At 42.5% G+C, this 21429-nt stretch overlaps 1 protein-coding gene across 1 annotated transcript; it reads right to left on the bottom strand.

The window, feature by feature from the left end:
- Window positions 1-3701: 3701 nt before the first annotated feature.
- Window positions 3702-5012, bottom strand: LOC148215086 (uncharacterized protein F54H12.2-like). The gene has a single exon (XM_088145134.1). The coding sequence runs from the start codon at window positions 5010-5012 to the stop codon at window positions 3702-3704; it is 1311 nt and encodes a 436-aa protein (XP_088001260.1).
- Between the last annotated feature and the right edge of the window lie 16417 nt (window positions 5013-21429).

Below are 21429 nucleotides of genomic sequence, written 5' to 3'. Positions count from 1 at the left end.
GGGGGGTAGAACAAATGCCACATGTCTGTACTACAAACCAAAGCCCGGCGAAGAAATCCTGTATTATGATTTTACCAGTTTGTATCCGTTTGTGAACAAGAACAAGGAATACCCGGTTGGTCACCCTCAAATCGTCTATCAAAACTTTGGGGACATCAGCCAGTATTTCGGGATAGCCAAAGTCAAGGTGTACTCCCCAAGGAACCTCTATTTCCCGGTCCTACCCCACAAAACAAGGGGCAAACTAATGTTTAGCTTGTGCTCAGCCTGCACAGAAAAGCCACAAGCCACCCCCTGCACACACACCGATGAAGAAAGAGCACTGACCGGGACGTGGTGCACCGTTGAATTGAAAGTAGCGGTAGAAAAGGGGTACAGAATTGCTGAAATCTACGAGGTCTGGCATTTTGACAAGAAATCAGACGAACTGTTTTTAGGCTATATGAATACACATCTCAGGCAAAAACAGGAGGCCAGCAGCTATCCGGCTTGGTGCAAAACAGAACAGGATAAAGAGCGGTATATCCGGGATTATGAAAAGATGGAAGGCGTCCGCTTACGGCGTGAGCACATTGAGGTCAACCCCGCTAAAAGGCAGATAGCCAAACTCTTTCTAAACTCTCTGTGGGGTAAGTTTGGCCAGAGCACCAATCACCTGACGACGTCTGTGGTAACAAAGCCTGAGGAATTATTCAAATATCTTTTTGTGCCCTATTACGACGTTTCTTCCTACGAGTTTGTAGATGACGAGACAGCTGTCGTGATGTGGAAAACAGCCAAGAACCACCCCACCAAAGCCACGTGTACCAATGTTTTCATCGCCAGCTTTACCACGGCTTACGCCCGGCTGGAACTCTACAAGCTCCTGGACGGGCTGGGCAATAGATGTCTGTACCACGACACCGACTCGGTCATTTTTGTAAGTAGAGAGGGAGCGTGGAGGCCTCCTTTGGGCGACTATTTAGGTCAGCTGACGAGCGAGATCCCTCCAAACACTGTGATCACCGAGTTTGTGGCGGCCGGCCCCAAAACGTACACTTACGCCTTGTCCAACGGGGAAGCGGTGCTGAAGGTGAAGGGGGTTACGCTAAACAGTGGAAACTGAGAAGATCAATTTTGACAGCTTGAAAGACCTGGTGGACGATTACTGCCTGCCCGGCGCAGAGAGAAAAAAAGAAATCAGGGTAGAACAGCCCGGGATCATCAGAGTTAAGAAACAGTGGGCCCTAGAAACGAGGGTCCTCAGAAAGACCCTCAAGGTGGTGTATAATAAAAGAGCTCTAAAGAGCGAGGATTATTGCACGCTGCCGTACGGATATTAAGTGTTATGGAAAATAGCGCACAGTTTGTACACCCTTTCTCTTGTATTATAAGCAGGCTGTCCAATTCCGGCAAATCTTATTTTATCAAACAAATGTTAGAAAATGGCCCCGCCGTGATGTCTCAAATGCCTCAAAATATTGTATGGTTTTATAGCTGCTGGCAACCTCTCTACAAAGAACTGCTTAATAAAATCCCCTATATTAAATTTATGGAGGGCCTTCCGGCTTCCTTTGAAGATGATGATTTGTTCCCACCAAACCAAACCAATCTAGCCGTGGTGGACGATCTTATGGCCTTGGCCGGCGACAACGACCAAATACAGAAGGCTTTTACGTAGTACGTTCATCACAGGAATCTGAGCATTATTCTCATATTTCAAAATCTGTTTTTTCAAGGTAAAAAAATGCACACGATAGCTCTGAATTCAAAATACCTAGTTTTATTCCGCAGCCCGCGTGACCAGGTGCAAATTGTCACGTTGGCCCGACAGACGTACCCCACTAACATCCGTTACTTTTTAGAAGTGTTCCAAGACACCACGAGCAGGCCCTACGGCTATCTTTTGGTTGATTTGGCCGCCACTACCGCGGAGGACTACAGACTGCGAACCGGTATCTTTCCACCTGATTGGCAGGCCGTTTACACTGTGAAAAAGAAGAATAAAAGAGCATAAGCTCGAACGTCTTGGTGTTAGTATATACAGGATGTCGGAGAGGGTGCACAGAAATTGGGGGATCTTAAAAATCTTAGTAAGGGCCGGTCCAAGACAGAGAAAAGCCATCTTGTGCAATGCAAATAATGACCTAGTGGGGGCGATAGCCAAAATAGCGCTGAACACCTTAAAAGGCAGCCTCCCGCTGAAACCCTCACAATATAGAGTTTTAAAGAGAAAGAAAGGCGCCATCAAAACATTGAGTGATAGAAAGGTGTCGCTCAAAAAGAAGAGGCTGCTCATCCGCCAGTCGGGGGGTTCGTTGGATCGTTACTGGGGGCAGCTATACCGCTACTGGCCAGTCTGTTCGCCCGTTAACCCATGGAACATGCGGAGAAAATATTTTTGGTGTCGTGCCGGCAGATGGAGCAACTACAGGCCAGACCACCAACAATGGGGGTTGTGGCTGCTAACTGTTTGGATGATGAGATGCGGACTATTCTTCAGAGACCTGATCTGCGGGAGGAAGAAAAGATTAAACTCTATAATTCCATGCTGCAGAGGTTTCTCAGACTGAACAGACAAAACGATTCTGAAAAAGACAGCCTGGCTCTCATTTACCCCTCAGAAGAGATCCGCCAGCCTCAAACCCCACAGACGGCCCCCCAGGACACGGTGCTACATGACATCCTAAGCGGTGTGAGCACGCGTTACAGGAAAAATGCAGAACTTTTGCTTAACAAAATGAAACAGCACCAGGACATCTCGTCCTGGGATGACCGTGGCACCTTTTTGTACAAGGGCATACCTATCCCTGGCACTAACATTTTAGATCTGGTGAAAGGGGCCGCGCAACGCCGCTCCCTTACTGAGAAGCGGAAACCTAAAGGTTGGGGTGAATTTATGAACACTATGGCCGAGACAAATGTTCCAACCTCCTTGTTGGGGTCTATGGTGGTTAAAGAAGAATTAGAAAGGTTGAAAGATCCCCCGTCCGCTAAGGACGAAAGGGCTATTAGCCCCGATTCTGCCACGATGGGGCAATCAGCTCCTCTGGTTACCAATTCACCCTCTAGATCCTGGTTGCTAAGTCCTAGAAATAGACTCGGGTTTGGTGACTGGCTAAATTTGTAGAAAACGATGTATGCCATGTGTTATAAATAAATACGCTATGAAACCAGTAAATCTGTTTAAGTCTTTCTCTTTATTTTACAGAAAGCCATGCACAATTGCATACATTGGTGACGGATACAGGTCCCAGGCCCCCTTCCCCCCTTTATGTTTTTAACATGCCGCCGGACCATTTGATCATTTTTAATATTGACATTGCCGTACATCTTTAAAATATCCTCATAGACTACTCCTTTGAACCGGTTCTGTAGAAAAAACACACAATGTTGCCCACAGGTCGTGGCTCCGGGGTGTTGCAGCCGCCGCCGATGAAACGTGTGCGTCTTAGACTGCTGCTCTAAGAACCTCGCTATGGCTCTGGGAAAGTCCGGGCTGCCTGGAGGTCTTTCGTAAGAATCAAAAAATTCCCCGTGTCCAGGAGCCGAGAAGTAGAGGGCTAACCAGTGTTCTCCGGGTAAACTCTGAGGGTGGGTGTTTACGATTAATCCGAAAGGTCTTTTGGAGATCAGCGTCTTGGGTAGCAGATCGCAGGGGTAAACCCCTAAAAAATCAGGGTTACCAGAGAAGAGACGTAGGATCTGTAGGATGTCCATTCTCACATATAATCAAAAAGCATGTTCCTGGTGTGGCTTATTTCAATAACGTTTTCAAAGATGGCGTAGAGTATCATGTTGACGGTGTGGGCCAGGGGCTGTGCGAATCTAATTTCCGCTCTGAGGTTGCCGTTTCTGATCAAAGAATAGTGCTCGGCACACCTGTCATCGGGACAAAGATCAAAACAATACAAGTTATACCCTGTCTTAAATTCTCCCCGGTTGATCAAGAGAGGTCTGTCTTTCATACCCTTACCGGTCATCTGCACCATCTGCATGTACTCTCTCACATAAAGGTCGTGTTCATAATCAGGCTGAAGAGGCTTAGCGGGGATCTGTTCGCCGTCGCAATACAGGGCACAAAAATTGACATTGAAGTTCTTAAAATTGAACGGGTTACTGTCATATTCGCCACTGAAAGACGCGTTGTCCACAAAACCAATCACTAGTTGTTTAGGTAGCTGGCCCAGAAAAAGGTTTTCCTGATTACACACAAGGCTGCCTGCCGGAATGCTGTAAACCTTCATCCCCACTCGATCAACGGGGTACTTGGCATTGCTGGTCAGCAAAGCTTCCGCGTGGCCCAAACGCACTCCGGCTGATATTTTTACACGTTTCACAAAAAGAGAGGCCGACACCAGCTGCACTTTGTAATTCTCATTGCCGTCCCTCATTAGACAAAATTCATTTCTGCTTCTTGCGAGTTTGATTTTCACATCAACACCATTAATTAACAGCTTGTCTTGAAAAAAAAGATCGCTATGCAATGGTCCGATTAGGTCCCATTTACGGCTCCCAGCTGTATGTCTCGCTCTCGCCATGAACGCGGCATTGGCGGCCTGTGACAGTAAAGTGTTCTCCATGTGGCTTGACACGTCTTTGTAAAACCCCCCGGCTGTAAATTGGGTTCCTAGAGTATCAGCGCCGTAATTCAGAATCAGTTCGATCATGGCCCTATAAGGATAGCAGCGATGGCTCTGCATAATGAGACGATCTCCCAGGGTCACATCTAGTTGGTTAAACAGTGATGCTATAGGATAGTTGACCAGGGCTACCCGTGCGTCGTCGGCGATGTCTGTGCTGTCCGCATTTACAAACTTGCAAGTCACGTGCAGCAATGTGTTGTTTAAATCCGTGTAATGATCGCCGTGTCCCGTGACAAAAAATTCCAGGGGGGCGTTGGGCGTTAGCACAGATAAAGGAGGTATCTCAACATACGTGCTGTTTTCAATACTGGTTTGTGTAGGTGGCAGTTGAAAAAGATCCAGTTCCGACTTCACACACTCCTGTGAAGCCTCGTGGATAGAAGACATTTTGTATTAGAACATATCTCGGCTGTCACAGCGCTTCCTCTTCTGTGCCCGTTTCCTCTTTGTGTGAGCGCGTTTTTTCACAACTCTTCTCTTTTTAAAGGGGGTAGGCAGTCCCGAACCCTCTTGGCCTCTCCCTATAACGTGGGATACAATCTGACCAGCCATGTCTTTGACAATGTTCTTGGCTGCGGTTTTCACATGCAGCTTGACGATTTCTAACCCTTTCTTTAGAAGAGGCATGGCTTTTCGAAAAAGACCCCGAAACAATCCTCCCAAACCTGTCCCATACATGATGGGGGTTCCGCAGAAGCCCGTAAGACCACTACCCGCTTTATCCCGATAGTAGGCTACGTAGTCTTGAGGTCTCCCGTACTCCTTGATCACAACCATCGTTCACTTTTCTGCGGTCTGTAATGAAGCTTGACGATGACCTTCCCTTGGTTAAAACGGACGTATTCGTTCTGATCTGTTTTGATTTCGACCGTGATGTTAGGGATGAAATGTTTGCAGACCGGGACATAATGGGGGTTTTCATAGGTTACCGTTATGAATTCTTTGTCTTGGCCCCTCACAGGCACACAGCGCAGTAACGGAACATAAAAGTCACCAACTACCTGAGGTTCCGCAATGTCTGTATAAATATATAACATGTTGAATCCTCCGGTCACATCCGCGGCAAAGGGGAATTTTTTGGCGCGGAAACCCAGGAACAAACCTAATATATGTGCAAGTTGGTCACCGGCTAGAACGGCATGCGTCCCGTCTCCGGTAAGATTAATTTTTTGAACCACAGGGTCGTACTGCAGGGTCATCTCAGGACCATCCTCGATGGCCGTCATCTGCTTGTTCATTATCTCTACCAGCTGCTCGATGCTGGCGTAGTAGCCGGCTCCCAAGCGAAAATGCCACCTCCTTTCCCCGGCACGGATTTCAAAATATACATCTGAAGTTAATGTGTCCCAGCTGTGCGGGTACTGTATCTCTACTAGACCGACTTCCCATGGTCCTGGAAGATCCAGCGCCCTTGCTAATTGAATAGTAAAATTACAGCTTTTGTTTTTGGGAAAAGTCGCAGCCAACGCATTGCTGGGCAGGGTGATGTAAAAGCCGGCCATGTCAAAGACGGCGTGCTTCGCTCTCCCTAACCCAACTATTGAATTTCTCTGGCCACCCCAACCATTTGACGAGAATCTCTCGGTGTTTTCCCCGCCCTCTTTTTCTGATCACTTTCTCAATTCTGTATACGCACTGTTGGTCATCTGGTACCTTCTGGAGCTCCTCAGGGTAAAAAGACCCCTTGACAGGCTCGTCGGCGTAATCTTTTAATCTATATACAGTTCTCTCGCCCCTCAAACATAGTTCGGTGATGATGAATATTTCATCTGTATAGGTTTGCTGATAGCCTTTTTCAAATTTCCCTTTCACTCTGGATACCTGAACGTGGTCCCCGACCTTGAGACGTTTTTCCTTTCTTTTATTTTTTAACATGTGTCCATACAGTCTTAACCATACATCCCTCTCGTTTGACAAGTCTACAGCGTTAGGAGCGGTCCGTATGCTACGGTGGTAAGTACCGTTGTACCCCCGAAGAACGGCTGGCAAAATGTCCACGTACCGGTGGGTGTTTCTAGCCGTAAAATACCGCCAGAGTTTGTTCTTTAGGGTGCGGTTGAACCTCTCTATAACAGCCGCTTTAGTGTCGCTATGGGTTACAAAATGTTGAATACCGTAACGCTCTAAAAGTTTCTTCAACGGCCTATTTAAGAACTCTTTACCGGCATCCGTCTGTATTTTCCGGGGCGCTCGGCCTGTTTCGAAGATTCTCTGGAAGGCCGCAGCAACCTCTCTCCCTGTCTTGTCATCCAATGGGCATGCCCAGGCATATTTAGACAATACATCTATAACTGTTAAAACAAACTTTTTTCCATCGTTTTCCTTATAAAATTTGGAGACGTCTATGAGATCCGCCTGCCACTGTTGATCTATGCCCGACACCACTGTTTTATTTCTACGAAAATTAATTCTTGCCGGTTTATGTAGCGTGTAAGTCTCTTGCCCCGAGAGCCACATCTTGACCTGCTTCAAGCTCAGGTCCTTATCATATTTTCTCCCCTCTTGAAAAAGCGCGTTCACCCCCCCATAACTGCCCATCCTCCCCGGCGTGTAATAAATGTCCCTTAGAACCTTTTCATACCGCATGCTGACTGGTTCTAACCCCGAATAATCACGTTTTTGTCTTTTATTACAACTTTTTTATTGATCATCTGTGTCATTGGAGAAATAACCCACATCACCATCATCAGTATCACCAGCAGCCTCTTCAGCAGGTAAACCAACGTCCCCATCTGATTCGTCCGTACCCTCCGAGCTACTCCAGCTACCACCGGTAAATACCACGTCATAAACGGAGAAGGGAATGTCGCTGTCCGAGTCAGATGAGTCGCAAGACGGCGGGCTGATGTCGAGTTCTGCCAAGGGCTTTCTTCCACATCTTTGCCCATTCGCCGGCTCTAGGTCAGGTACTGCAAAAATACACGGTGCCCTGTTAGAAAGTGATACGCAGCCCGCCCGTTGTTTACGCTGTGAAAAATATATGCCTATTTACTTACCGTCTACGTTCGTTTTGAGGGGTATAGATGTATCGCTCACCATTTCGCAAGTTGCCCAGTAAGTATCGCCACCCCCTCCTCCTCCTCTTCCTCCTCCTCCTCCTCCTCCTCTTCCTCCTCCTGTTTTGCTTGTTGCTCTGCCGTTAAGATGGCAACAAGTGTTACCGCAACCAAATAAAATGGATCTGAATAAAAAGTCTTCTTTGTCAAAACCCCGGCAACAGAGTTTGGTGCAATCTTCCGGCAACGGCCTTGACATAGCCCACGCACTGCCGGAGGCCCCTTTAGAATCTTCTGTAGTCATGTTCCTCTCTCTCAGGCTTGTCAGATGTGTCCAAATATAAACCGTGCAAAAGTCAGAGTCCATATACCTAACCTGGCTGCTGCGGGTTTTGTCTGAACATGCCTGGACACTCCCGCCCCCGCGCATGTGCTCGTCTCTACATGTTCCCTAACCCCGCCCCCGTCCTAGGAGGTTTTTGAATAACCAGGCACAAGGTATTTTTCCTTTTTTTATTATTATTATCATTAAACAGTTTCTTGTAATTAAACCCCATCGCATCTCCCCCTGACGATTTTTTTCAGAGGTTCCGGTAACTCGGCCTCGATTCTTGCCATGACTGACTGCGGATCAGAGGCCATCTCAATACTTTTTATCAAAGACCAAAGGTTGACTAGGGTGTCTCGTGAAAAATACAGGACGCCTAGTTTACTGGAGAGACTGCTTATAATTTTGTCCATTTCTGGCAGTGAATTGGCGCCCTCGACACATTCTCTAAAATCCTCAAGCTGATCCACAGCTTGCTGTGTGAAAAGTAGTTTGTCTAACCTGATGGACATGTTAATAAGGTTCCAAAGCCCCTCAGATCCGGTTAGGAAGGTGCACACTTTTTGGATGATCTCTGTCTCGCTGCCTTCTTGCTGACTGACCGCTAACCCTCCATGTAAAAATTTTAGGATGCAGACTTTCAGAACAGGCACAACACTGTCAGGCCCTCTCGTTTCTGTGACAAAAGGAAAAAAGAACATAAAACTACCCTCCCTGTGAACCGTAGCTGTCAGTTATTCAAAAGCTTGATGGTTGCTTACCCTGTGCAGTCCTGCATTGTGTGCAATGACACGCCACGGCCGGCTTGTCCTGGCCGCTTTCATACGGCCCCGGTCTGATGGCTAGTTTCCTGGGGCGGGGTTTTCTTTTCGGGGGCTCTGGGGTCCCGGTGAACGAGGAATCCGGCGTACTTGCCATCTTAAAAACACGGCGTTCTGTTTTCAAGACAGACGTACCCGGCTCCAAATTCCCTCACGGCCCCACCTTCCGCCACACGTGTCCCGCCCGTGGCTCCCCATTGGCCTCGGCACGACTCTGCCCTAGGCTTGTCTGGAACATGCCCGGACATGCCCCCCGCCCCAGCGGTCCCCTCCTGCCTTCGGAAAACCCTGGTGGGGGGAGGGGAAAGGCTCGGGGCCCCGGGACGGCAGGCGATAGCCTTTATTGCACGGGAGAGTCGGCGGGGCAGCGGGCGGCGAGAGACTGGCTTTGGGGCTCGGGGCGGGTGGCTGCCGGCTGGCTTTATTGCGCAGGGGAGACGGTGGGGCGGCGGGCGGCGAGAGACTAGCTTTGGGGCTCGGGGGCGGGCAGCTGCCGGCTGGCTTTATTGCACGGGAGAGTCGGCGGGGCGGTGGGTGGCGAGAGACTGGCTTTGGGGCTCGGGGCGGGCGGCTGCCGGCTGGCTTTATTGTGCGGGAGAGACGGCGGGGCGGCAGAACTTTGGGGCTCGGCGCACTTGAGGGGCTTTCCTGTTTGCAAACACGCGTGCTTTTGTCATTTTCGACACTGAACTGCTCGCCTAAAACAGTTTGTCATTTTAAAACCCCCCGGCGCTTCCTGGAAAACACCATGGCGCATGCCGGGAGGACGGCCGCTTCCGGCGCAGACCGCGCGAGGGATGGCGGGAGGATGGGGAAATGGCGGCACTTCCGGTTTCGCCCGCGCGAGGCATGCCGGGAGGACGGGGGAAATGGCGGCACTTCCGGTTCTGCCCGCGCGAGGCATGACAGGAAGAGGGACACTTCCGGGCGGCGCGCAAGGCATGCCAGGAGGAGGGACAATGACGTCACTTCCGGTTACGCCTGCGCAAGGGATTCTGGGAGGGGCGTGGCCATGACGTCACTTCCGGCCCACTCTTTTCCGCGGGGGGGCTACCTCCCATTGAAATTTGGTATACACTTATACTACTTATATGAGATGGGGGGGCCATATTAATTTACTAAATAAATAAAATACATACAGAATGAGTATAATTCTTTCTTTCACACAAATAAAATGACTTCAGTATAAAGACAGTGACGCTCAATTGTGAAAAGTTGCCAGTTGCATCCTGACTTCAGTCACATTTCAAGAAATAATTACCACCAACATGTTTAATGAAGATTTACAAAAAGTAGAAAAAGAATGCAGCACTACCATATATGTCACTTTTTTCCTTTTTGTGGCCTGAGAAATTAATTTATTTTTCACTGACCTGTTCATAACCTTATAGATTTCTCACACACTGTCAGAGAGTATGGCAGCTTCCAAAACTTTGTATTTAAAAATTGTAGTAAAAAAAAAAATGCAAAATTTTGGAATCAAAACATTCAAAACTAGTCAGAAATCTTCATTGTACTTTTTGTTAGAATGCAATAGAAATAGCAAAGGGGGAAGTGTGCAGAAGTGGAAAAGCCACAGTGTAAGCCAAAGTCTAATTTCAAATAGGTAGAATATGAAAAATCAGAACAAAGGCAGAAATGTTTCATATTTCATTTTATTGTATGTCACAAGGGGACTATTAAAAGTTTGTAGTTTGCTCATCTCACAAAAGATATTTTAGATACACATGCTAAATCAGATGAATTGGGGTTCAACTCTTAGAATTCCCAACCATCATGACTTCTGATCATTCTAGCTATTAATAGTAGAAATTATAGTTTCAGCCTATCTAGAGGATACCAGATAGAAGAGACTATGTTAAATATGCATATAGTGATTCTCTGTTGACGTTAACTTTTGCTTTGTCATCAAAACAGCTCTATAGCTCTATGTATGAAGTTATATAATGTATTCATAGACATACCTATCTATGAATGAAAAGTAATGCTTCTGCCTCCATAAGTTTAGATCAAATACCAGTATTTTAATAAATGAAATAGGAAAATAATCCTTGAAAAGAGCTCTTTTGTTATTCGTAGTTACTTCTCCACATAATCACCACCTTCAGCCGTCAAAAATTCAATTATGGTGTATTTCTTAAGGCACAACGCGACCTTGTCTCACAGCAACTTCCTGCCAATTGACGTGAAAGAACACACGCTAAAGAACACATCAAAGCTTTCAGCACCTCAGAACTCCCATCTGTTGGCAACTTATAACATTGGAGACATTACTTTTCATTCAACTCCTATAATTATGTGTATGCATATACAGTGTACATGCACAAATGCACACAATAAATACAGTCCAAGGTTTTAGGAATCAACAAAATATATCCAAAGAAACTGGAAGTTCCAGCATGGAATTAATGAAAACACAGTTTATAAGACTTTCTATTCTCTCTTTCCCCATAACAGCAGGAAAAAAGGTACAATCCTGTTAAGTTTTTAGAAGTATGGGAATCCAGGAAATCTTGTGCAAAGCTGAGATAAATAAAACATAAATAATGTATTGAACAGAGGGGATGCACTGATACAGTAAAACAAACTTCTGTGGTTTGAATATAGGGTCCTGTTTCTTACTGGTATTTCATAAACTTTCAAATCAAAGTGTTGTTTGTCCTGTAAAGGGATTATACACACTGTATTCATAAGTGGAATATCTTAACAAAATGAATTTACAACACAGCATGATCACCTGCACCTTAGTTTCTGCTGCAACCTTGGATTCTTCAGAATACTGTATGTGCATTTGCACAGAAAAGGAAAGTATATCAATTTTGAAATCTACAAATGAAATACTGATTTATCTATAAGCACTGAAATTCTGGACAAACTTTTCATCTTACAAATAAGTATACTGGGAACAAAATGATATATGACTAATTTGGATGTTTCTGAATATATATATATATATATATACATACATACATACATACATACAGGTAGTCCTCGTCCTTTTTCATCATTGTCATAATTGCAAACAGTCGCTAAACAAGACAGTCACTAAATGAGGACTCTGTGTGTGTGTGTGTGTGTGTGTTTACACAAAACAGTTGGATATGCTGGAGATACCCTACTTGTTTCAGCTGAAAACCCATTTAGCCCATTTAAAATAGCAAGATAAGAATGAGATTTGTAAAAATATGAGTCATTTACAATTACAAGTTAATGAACACAAACTAGAACTTTTACTGGTCATCAGCTTCACAATAAGAATCCTGTGAAAAAATGTTGATTTGATACTTTCAATGGCAATGTTACTCTGAATGGTGAAGCACAAATATAGAGGAACTCATAACTGCTAAATGTTTAAAATAGAAAAGAAAAAGGTATCAAACTTTTAAAAAGTAAGAAAATTAGAATCCTAATTTCAACAGGCCCATTCAATCAGGAGCATCTTTCAAATTACTTCTCTGCCTTTGCAGACAGCCACGGAGATGCAGCAACAATTACAAAAACATGTTTTAAGCTGGGAAATGAAAAAGGTATTTTAAAAGGGGCTCTGCCCTATCTCCCTAGCATATAAGAGGGAGGGAAGGGAAACCACAGTCAGGCTTTCAAGATTTGGTCATTACAGCCTACAGTATATCAATAAATTATAGTTCCAGTTAAACTTGTGGAGTCTGTTTCTTCACCTGGACTATCTCCAAGGGTTTACAGCCTTTTCTTATAGCAGCATTATTTTAAAGATTGAAATTTAAAATATTTTCTATTGATAGGTAGAACAGCTTTACTGTTTACAAGGCTGGTCTGTAAAGGGACTTATTTAAAAAATGAATACTAAAAATTGCTGAATATTGTGGAAGGATGTTCATACATTGTAGTAGCAAGACTTAAAATTTTTTTCAAACTGATACAATTGGTTTACCAGCCACTCTGCGTGTCTTCAAAATAAACTTTGAAAACCAGGGGAGGAAATTTTGAAAGAGTGGAAGCAAGAGGTCGGAGGAGAATGTTGTTTTTTAGTCTTTGGCCAGAAGTAAACAGACCACAAAGACAACATTCTAGTACTTTCCACAAATTTAGGGGCCTAAATCTTCATGACAATCTTCAAGTTTATCTTTTCCCAGCTAATAAGATTATCTTTTGTTGGATGTTACAGGGCTGTTTGATAAATGTTGCTATAACATTCACATCTGATAAAATATAGTTTATATAACATTTATCTGACCTTCCTGGGTAACCCTTCAGGAATGGTAACTAATAGTGTAATTAGTTTTATAGAAATTACAATACTACATACATGGGTCATTGGTTCTAGTCAATTCTGATTGGAGTTGCCTGTAAGCACAGTAAGTAAGTAAATAAATAAATCTATTAATGTCATTTTATGGGACTCAGGAAGCATCCCTTCTCTATCTGCACTTGCCCTGTGGAACAGCATCTTCCCTGAAATTTGGGTGACCCCGACCCTGCCAACTTTTAGAAAGGCCCTAAAGTTCTTCCCCCAGCACTGGGCCACTGTCAGCTGCTTTAATGTGTAAGTTATTGTTCCCAATGCCATACATGTTTGTTCTTGATTCCTAGATGTATTTTTAATGTTTTAAAACCTCTGTTATCTATCCAGAGTTGCTTGACAAGTGGATAACCATATAAAAAGAATGAATGAATGAAAAATAAATTTTAAAAAATATTGTATTGCATTGACAATCATTTGATAGTGGCACCTTTTTCAAGCTTCCTTCAAGTGTTGCTGTATGCAGATGCCCAAAGTGAAAAAAAAATGGTTTGCATAATTCATATTTCCCAGTCCATACCCTGAACACTTTATTTAATCCTTGGCTTGGTTTTTGCATTTCCCATTAAAGCATAGAAATACAAGGAGAGGCAGTCATTACAGAGCTGCTTCTTCAATGAACATTTCCAGTTAGATGGAAGCCTATCTGATAGTACCAGGAGAGTTGAATCAGTGCAAAGAAAATGTGACTTCAGCCATAGATCAAAAATATCCAGCCATTATCATGACTTTATGTATTATCCCTGTTTCCAACAGAGATGCTGGATTTGTAACATAATGTGAGACCTACATTAAATTTCTTGGGAATTTCAATGCTGGAACTTCAAGTTTTGCTGGGTTGGTATAAGGCCAAATTATGCTCCAGATAGCAATTGTGTTCAGGACTTAACAAGTTACATTTTTGTTGCAGCAGGTATAAATTGAGCACCATTAGAATGATGACATGCTAAATATAGCCCGCATAGATCACTGTGCAGATGGGTGGTGGCATTAACTACAGTAAATCAAGGGGTCTGCACAGATGCCCATTATTCTGTCTTATCAGTTCAACTATGATATAATCATTTCTTATCACTTTACAGTAGGTAAATTAGGTCTTCCAGATGTGGGCTGAAAAAATCTGGATGACTAATAGATGTCAGCAGACAGATACAGAAATCTCCAACCATGCAGCTATCTAGTGGTGCTTTCAATGCAGATATAGCAGTCCTGCTTTAAACAATTGGATCAAAGGCACTGCTTCTGATGTTACACACGGCCTAACTCCTTTCTGCTGCTTGTTCCTAAACAAGAAGATCTAACTTGGAGCCTCCCTCTATTTTCTTGGGAAATACATATGGGAATTCCAAAACTAAGCACAAGTACAGAAAGTCCCCTAGATATGAACTTTCAAGTTGTGAACGTCCACTGATACGAACAAGATGGACCCAGAAGTTGGAACTGGAAGTTGGGCTGGAAGTTGGGAGAAAGTGCGCTGCAAACTTACCCTTTCCCGCCATCTCCTGACTTCCGGTTCCGACTTCCAGTCCTGACTTCTTGCATGGTCAGTTGTGTTTGGTGTGTGGCAACTGCAAATTGCAGACTGCAAATGTCTGCAATTAAGTGCAAGAATCCTGAAGGGGAGGGAGATAGCGTGAAGAAGCAGCAATCCATTATGATGCTAACAAAGATGGAGATATTGAAGAAAATAGAGTTCCAGACCAAGCTGATGGCAGAGGGGTTCAGCTTGAGAAAGCGCTATCACTGTTTGAGATGCAGGACCCTAATGTGGAGTGCTTCACCATGGTGTCTGCAGCTGTCCATGATGCAATCCAGTGCTACAGCATCATTTATGAGAAGAGGAAGACCACCACCCAAAGTTCGCTGGGCCACTTCTTCAGGAAGATGGAAAAAAGTGCGATTTCAACTACAGAGGACAAGCCTATGCCATTTCCGCAAGCACCTATGTCATCTCCGCAAGCACCCATGTCACCTACGTCAATGCTGCCACTTATGTAAGGTGCAAACTGCACGTGTGTTTTTTTGCTTGTTGGACTTACAAACAAAACGGACTTACGAACAGCCTCTTGGAACGTAACCCGTTCGTAAGTCGGGGACTGTACAGAACTTGAGCTGGAATTCATAATCTGTCCTATAGCAGATCTTCTATTTTGTTTGGCCTAATTCTTAAGCTTTTTTCTACACTGAGCTGATGTAATAACAGCATATTGTTGCATCTTATACAACTTTTCATTTTTAACTTCATCCCAATGTAACTAGTAGTTTTGGAAGATTTTACTTGCAAGCATTTTTACATACACTCAAGAGATGAACAATATTAGCCTGGTGTATTAAATGAGAAAAAAAGTTTATTGTACAGCCATTCCTAGTTTAGCAACTACCTCGGTTAGCAACCATTCACAAATATGACAGTAATAAACAGTAATAAATTCATTTTCCAACCTATGTGCATATTTACAACCAAATTTCATGCGCCTGACAACAACACACACCAGAGTGACAGTAATGCTGGTGTTGCTGCATGATAGAACTTTATCTAAATGAGGCAGCAGCAACCAGTGATCTTCACAGCATCTCTCTCTCTCAGTCATGTGTTCACTTAGTGACCATTTTGCTGAATAACTGGTTGTTGGAACGGAACTTGGTCGCTAAATGAGGAGTGGGTGTATAGCTAACATATCAAATTTCATGATTTGTCACTGAATGTTAAGACAAAGGCTGTCTCTTGAATGAACAGTATAGCTATAATATGGTCTGTATTCACAGTGAATTATTCTTCACTATAGCTCAGAATAGTACATATCAAACTTATATTCTTGGCATCATCAGTGCTTGTGTGAAAAGTAATATTTTAGTAGAAAATACTTTAAAAATAAAATTACATTAATGATCTTCCAATGGTCAACTTTGTAGGTACTATTTAAGCTAGTGTTTAAACTATATAATCTAAAACTCTGCAAATATGCTTCTATTAAGAGAAAAAAATGTGTACTAGTACAGTGGTACCTCGGGTTACGAACGCCTCTGTTAACGAACTTTTCGGGTTACGACCAGCTCCGGCTGCAAAAATTTACCTCGGTTTGTGAACTCCACCTCAGGTTACGAACCGGATCCACAGCCATTTTCCCTGCTGCCACGCGGTCGCGGCTTCCTGTGGGCGAGATCGCGGTAGCAAGGAGACATTTGGTGAGGCTTGTGGTGTGTTTCTTAGCGTTCTGTGAAGGTTTTTGGTGTGCTTGTTAGCATGGCTCCAAAGAAAGTGCACTGGGAAAATTTGCTTCGGGTTGCGACCAATTCGGGTTGCGACCAGAGTCACGGAATGGATTAAGTTCGTAACCCGAGGTACCACTGTATCAGTAAATCTAGTCTGTGTAAAAATGGAAATTAATAATTGCATTAGATGACTATTATAGTGTGCAAATACATTTCATCTTCAAACAATCCTCAGAGCAGCCAATACAGAACCCACAGGTAAACAGACACTGTTATCCTTTAATTTAACTGTTGTGGAAAATCAAGCAAAGTATTAGTGAATTGCTTAGGGAATCTAAATACAAGCTGGTCAAAAATGTTGAGCAAGAATATGTTCTCTTCTGTGTAAAGTATCTTTGCATAAATATGAAATATTATTAGGAAAACTGTCACTTTGTAGTACAGTTTCTAGGTGAAAGTCATATTGCTTTCCGCTAAAAAAAAAATGGCTTTCTGTAACACATAGTCCATTCTGCACATTGTACATTGTTTTTACTTATTGTGAGCTGCCCAGAGTCACTTAGATAAGATAGGCAGCTATACAAATTAAACAAATAAATAAACAAATATGCTTCCCACACCATTCTAGGACATCTCCAAAATGGATCCAGAAAGAAGATGATTTGCACATGTTCAGAATTCAGGTCAGTGTTTCAAGACTGTATCTAAATTTTAAAATAACACATTAATTAATATTTTTATAGTTTTAAAAATGCCTCCAATCTTATGAGATTGCCATTTTTCTTTTATAGTGCCTATAGCTGAAAGGATTACCAACTCCTGATTTAGTGCGTCGTGCCAACAAATAGATGGACATGTTTTCATATGCAGATCCAGCAGCAGAGAAGAATGGAACAATACTGGCTTTCAAACAGCTACAAATCTAAATGCAACAGTGTTTGGGCATTATTACACACTATATAAAGACACTGGTATGTGAAGTAATCAGAATAGGTATATTTCTAATTCTAATTTCCATTTCTCTGAAAGCTTTTTTCTCTATCATAGAACTAACAATGGGGGCAAGCCTATTTAAGATCCAATAATAAGAGGTGGCTGGCATTTAAGCAAGTGTGGGGCTTAGGTAGAAAATAAATTAACTCAGTAGTTTTGCACTTCCACTTATAAGGCAGCGCACTGTCGCATGTGCCAACCTAATGAAATCCATATAGGTCCACGAGATAAGATTAATTCACACCAAAGCACCATTTCAGTTTTTATCTAGAGAGTTCCAAATGTTTTCAAAGTGTTACATTAAAGGCAATGTCACTTTGGAGTTTCTTTTTGCCTTTCCAGCAGTGCACCACTTCATGGCTGTCCAAGTAAGCCCACACTTGAGACAGGAAAATACCTGACTTGCTTGTATGTTTGCTGGCTAAGTGACAGTTGTGCGGGCATCCATCCTCTCGCCCTCCGTTCTCAGCAAGGACAAGACCTTTGGACCAGGAAGAACAGTACCATTATGGCTGTTGGCTAGCTGGCAGGCAAAAGAGCCAATAGGCTGGTGCAGAGGAAGTGTCACCACAGTGTTCATTACATATTAAAAAGGTGAGAATTGCCAAGACAAGACCTCAGCTGTTGGCACCTTTATCCAGAGCTGATTCTGGAGCCACAGAGGGTTTATTAATTGTCAGATCAAAAAAATCTGATCTGAAAATTCTACACAGTGGAACTAGGAAAAGCATTTTTAATACCTAATATAGGAAGTTGCTTGTATATATCAGATTATTCTTCTCTATTCCAGTAGTGTCTTCTAAAATGGCAGCGGCTTTCAAAAGTCCAGGGTTTTCAAAACCAGCTATTGTTTGACCCTTTTAACTAGGGATACCTGGATTTGTACTTAAAAACTTCTGTGTGCAAAACATCTGTTCTACCACTATGCTGTGGCCCTTCTCTATAGGTTTACTTATGAGAAGTGGGACTTATATCAGCCATTTTGGTTACAAGATTGCAGATCAGGTATTAGATACAAGAATTTGATCCCACAGTATGTCTGAAATTGTCTCTGGAAATGTAGACACAGATTTTCTCAGTCATTCAATAATACATCCCAGTGTTGTTTAAAATATGAAACTACTTATCCAAGATCTAAAAATTTTACCATAGGAGACAGGAAGCACCCTGGCCCCACAATTCCTAGACTTAGAATTGTATTGTTATATACTGTAGTTACATTTGCTCTTGGATCATGCATACATTTTGATTGATTGAGATTTATTATATTCATATACCACCAAATCTGCCAGGACTCATAGATAAACTATTAATTTTGTAATGTAGATGCTTGCTAACAAACATTTCCTTGATTTCAGTAGGTGGTTGATAAATTGAAAATAACTTGTCAAAGTCTCTCTTTCTCTCACACACATATACAAACATATATAACTGCACAATGTGTAATGCTTTAATTCCAAAAATATGTTTTGAGAGCATGTGGGGGTGAGAACAAATCTTCTCACAACTCTTTAAAGCAGCTGTGTTTTTCCCCTTAGGGTCTCATGGCAGCTGTAGATCTTGGGAAAAGACACAGCTGCTTTAGATAGTTTCAGACACATGCTATATTCATGCTCCTGTGTATTCTGCAGCATCTTCTCCAAATCACTTCTAAAACGCTACACAGCCACCCTTTATAATTCATTTAGTTTTTACACATGAATTCTGAGAGAGTATTGGCATTTTTTTAAATGCTGACATTTTCAAATAATATATGAAATTTGCTTAATCTCTGGATATAAAATAACTGACCAATTAATTCCCAATGGAGTCTTACTTATATAGAGAACTGCACTGTGCAAATATTGAAAAATTAAGATTTGTGTGCATGGCAAAGCTCCTTTAATCATGAAAATGTTTAAATCAGGATGAGCAATCTTCTAGCAGCTAGGTTCTGCCCTTTAAAAAAAGGGGGAGGGCTGTAGAGATAAGAATATAATAATATGAAAATGGATAAAACCAGGATTTTCAGAAGTTTGTGTGTGTGTATTTGTGTGTACTATTAAACTTACCCAATGGTTTCATCATCATCATCACCACTAATTTCCCACCAAAACTTGGAAGGAAAATGCTTGTGCTATTTGGAAGTTTACGTTAGGGATGGGAAACGATGAACACGTATGGAAGTAAGAAAGTTCACTGTGGTAGCCCCAACTCCCTTGCTTCTAACTTCAGTTTTCTGATGTGTCCCAGAAGTGATCCTGGAGGGAAAGCAAAAAGTTCACCTGCCTGTGTCTTTGATTAGACTGAGCAGCTCACATGCAGCCTCTGTCACAGGGCCATAGGCAAACAGCAAGAAAACAGGAATTTTGATAGACAGCTGTCAATAGCATTTACAGTACAGAGCTCCACTCCAAGCAGCTGGAGTATGACATTCAGATAAGATGTTCCTCTTAATTCGTCTTACTCAGCTGCAACTCTTCCTTTGAATATTTCAGCCAGTAGTCATGCTCCTGCATGATGAAAGAGTTACATTACATGAGTTAATCTCTAGCTGCTTTTGCTGCCTTCATGCAACTCTTAACACCCCAGAAATATGGATGCCAGGCAGCAATTTAATTGTCTGTCATTTACCTATTCAAAGATTAAGGCAGCCTTAATATTGTTACTACCATTTTTAAATGTCAAGAACTGAAAATACCTTTATCCCAAGTGTAATATCAGACTTCATATTTGGTAGCTCTGAATGGCAAAGATTTAACTCGTTTCTAATAGCAACCACATTTGCCTATGTCATAGCTTGGAAGCTCTCGCTGCATTCCTATCAGCCTCCTATTGCACAATCTAGTCATTTTATAATCCATGTAACTCACTAACTAGATGATTATTGGGTGAATCTTTTTTTAATGCTTAATGATTTGCACATTTATGTGCCTTTATATAGCCAGGGCATTTCATTGTGACTTTTACAGTTCAACATTTTCAGATTTAAAGAGGCCTTTAACCTGGTTTATTAAAGATAATTGACAAGGACTGTAACCCTAGCTCTCCCTTTCATAAACAACTTCAAGCCATTGCCCAAATTATCTGCAGATCTCCAGGGCAATTGGAAAATGCTTCTATGGATCAATCCATCTTTCAGAGTGCTCCTTTTCAACCCAAAAGCAGCAGTCTGCACTGCTCTTGTGGTAACAATTGCACTCTGACCTTTGCAAGACAACATATCCATTATTCCTATCGTTGTCATGGATGATCAAAATATTACAGTAATGAAATTAGATGACTCTGAAAAATGTTTCAGATGGAGCTTGACTACACTGATACCACATTTGCTGAAGAGCAACTGATACTTATGCTAGTAGCCAAACACTTCCATTTCAAAATCTGTTTCATTATAGGTAAATGCATGAGATGCAACCATTTAAAAGAGAAATTGTTACTCTGAGCCAGGCTTTACCATTCATTCCTATTTAAAAATCAAAGAAGTAACTGTTCTGGTTTTACCAAATTCTTACAAGTTCCCTGATGTTAACACTGAGAATACAACAGGCTCTTTTCCTTCCAACTTTTCCCATTCAACTTCCTACCCATTTCCTGTCCAAACCTCATCATATTCATGATATTTATAGTCTTCCTCCAGCTATATACTTACTTGCTTTTTGCCAACAGTGATGTTAGGCAGGAAAAAAAGATATCAGTCTGGTATTGATTAAACAGATTGCATATCTGAAAGATGGCAGATTGGAAAAGTCTCTCTTAGAGGAAATACAGCCCATCCCAAACTAAGTCAGTTGGTCTATAAACCACTATTATTGAACCTCAAGCTTATCTGGACTGAATCTCAGTTTGTTAGTCTCCATCCAGGCCAGTGCTCCACTCACACATTGGAGCTGGGGTCAAACTATACTTAAGGAAAAAAATGGCTTAGTATGATGTGTGCGTCCAGTAACTGTTCCATCTATCACCTCATCAGGATTGGCCGCAAAGTACATTCATCAATGCCTGGAAACCCCTTAGGACTTTTTTGTGTAAAAAAGAAAATGATGCTATGACTTATGGTTTGGATGATTAGAAAGAATAGGTTATAGAAAGAAGGGAATTATGGTGTCATCTTAGAGAGAGAATTGTATGTATAACTGCCACGAATAAGATCAGAAGCCACTCCTGTAAAAAAAAAAAATCCCCTCTTACCCCT

The sequence above is a fragment of the Python bivittatus genome, unplaced genomic scaffold (genome assembly GCF_059951505.1).
Source record: "Python bivittatus isolate LINGU-HERP-01145 unplaced genomic scaffold, Pbiv_v1 ctg000480_np1212, whole genome shotgun sequence".
Taxonomy (NCBI): Eukaryota; Metazoa; Chordata; class Lepidosauria; order Squamata; family Pythonidae; genus Python; species Python bivittatus.
The sequence above is the reverse complement of the archived record's forward strand: the minus strand, read 5'-3'. Positions and strand labels throughout refer to the sequence as shown.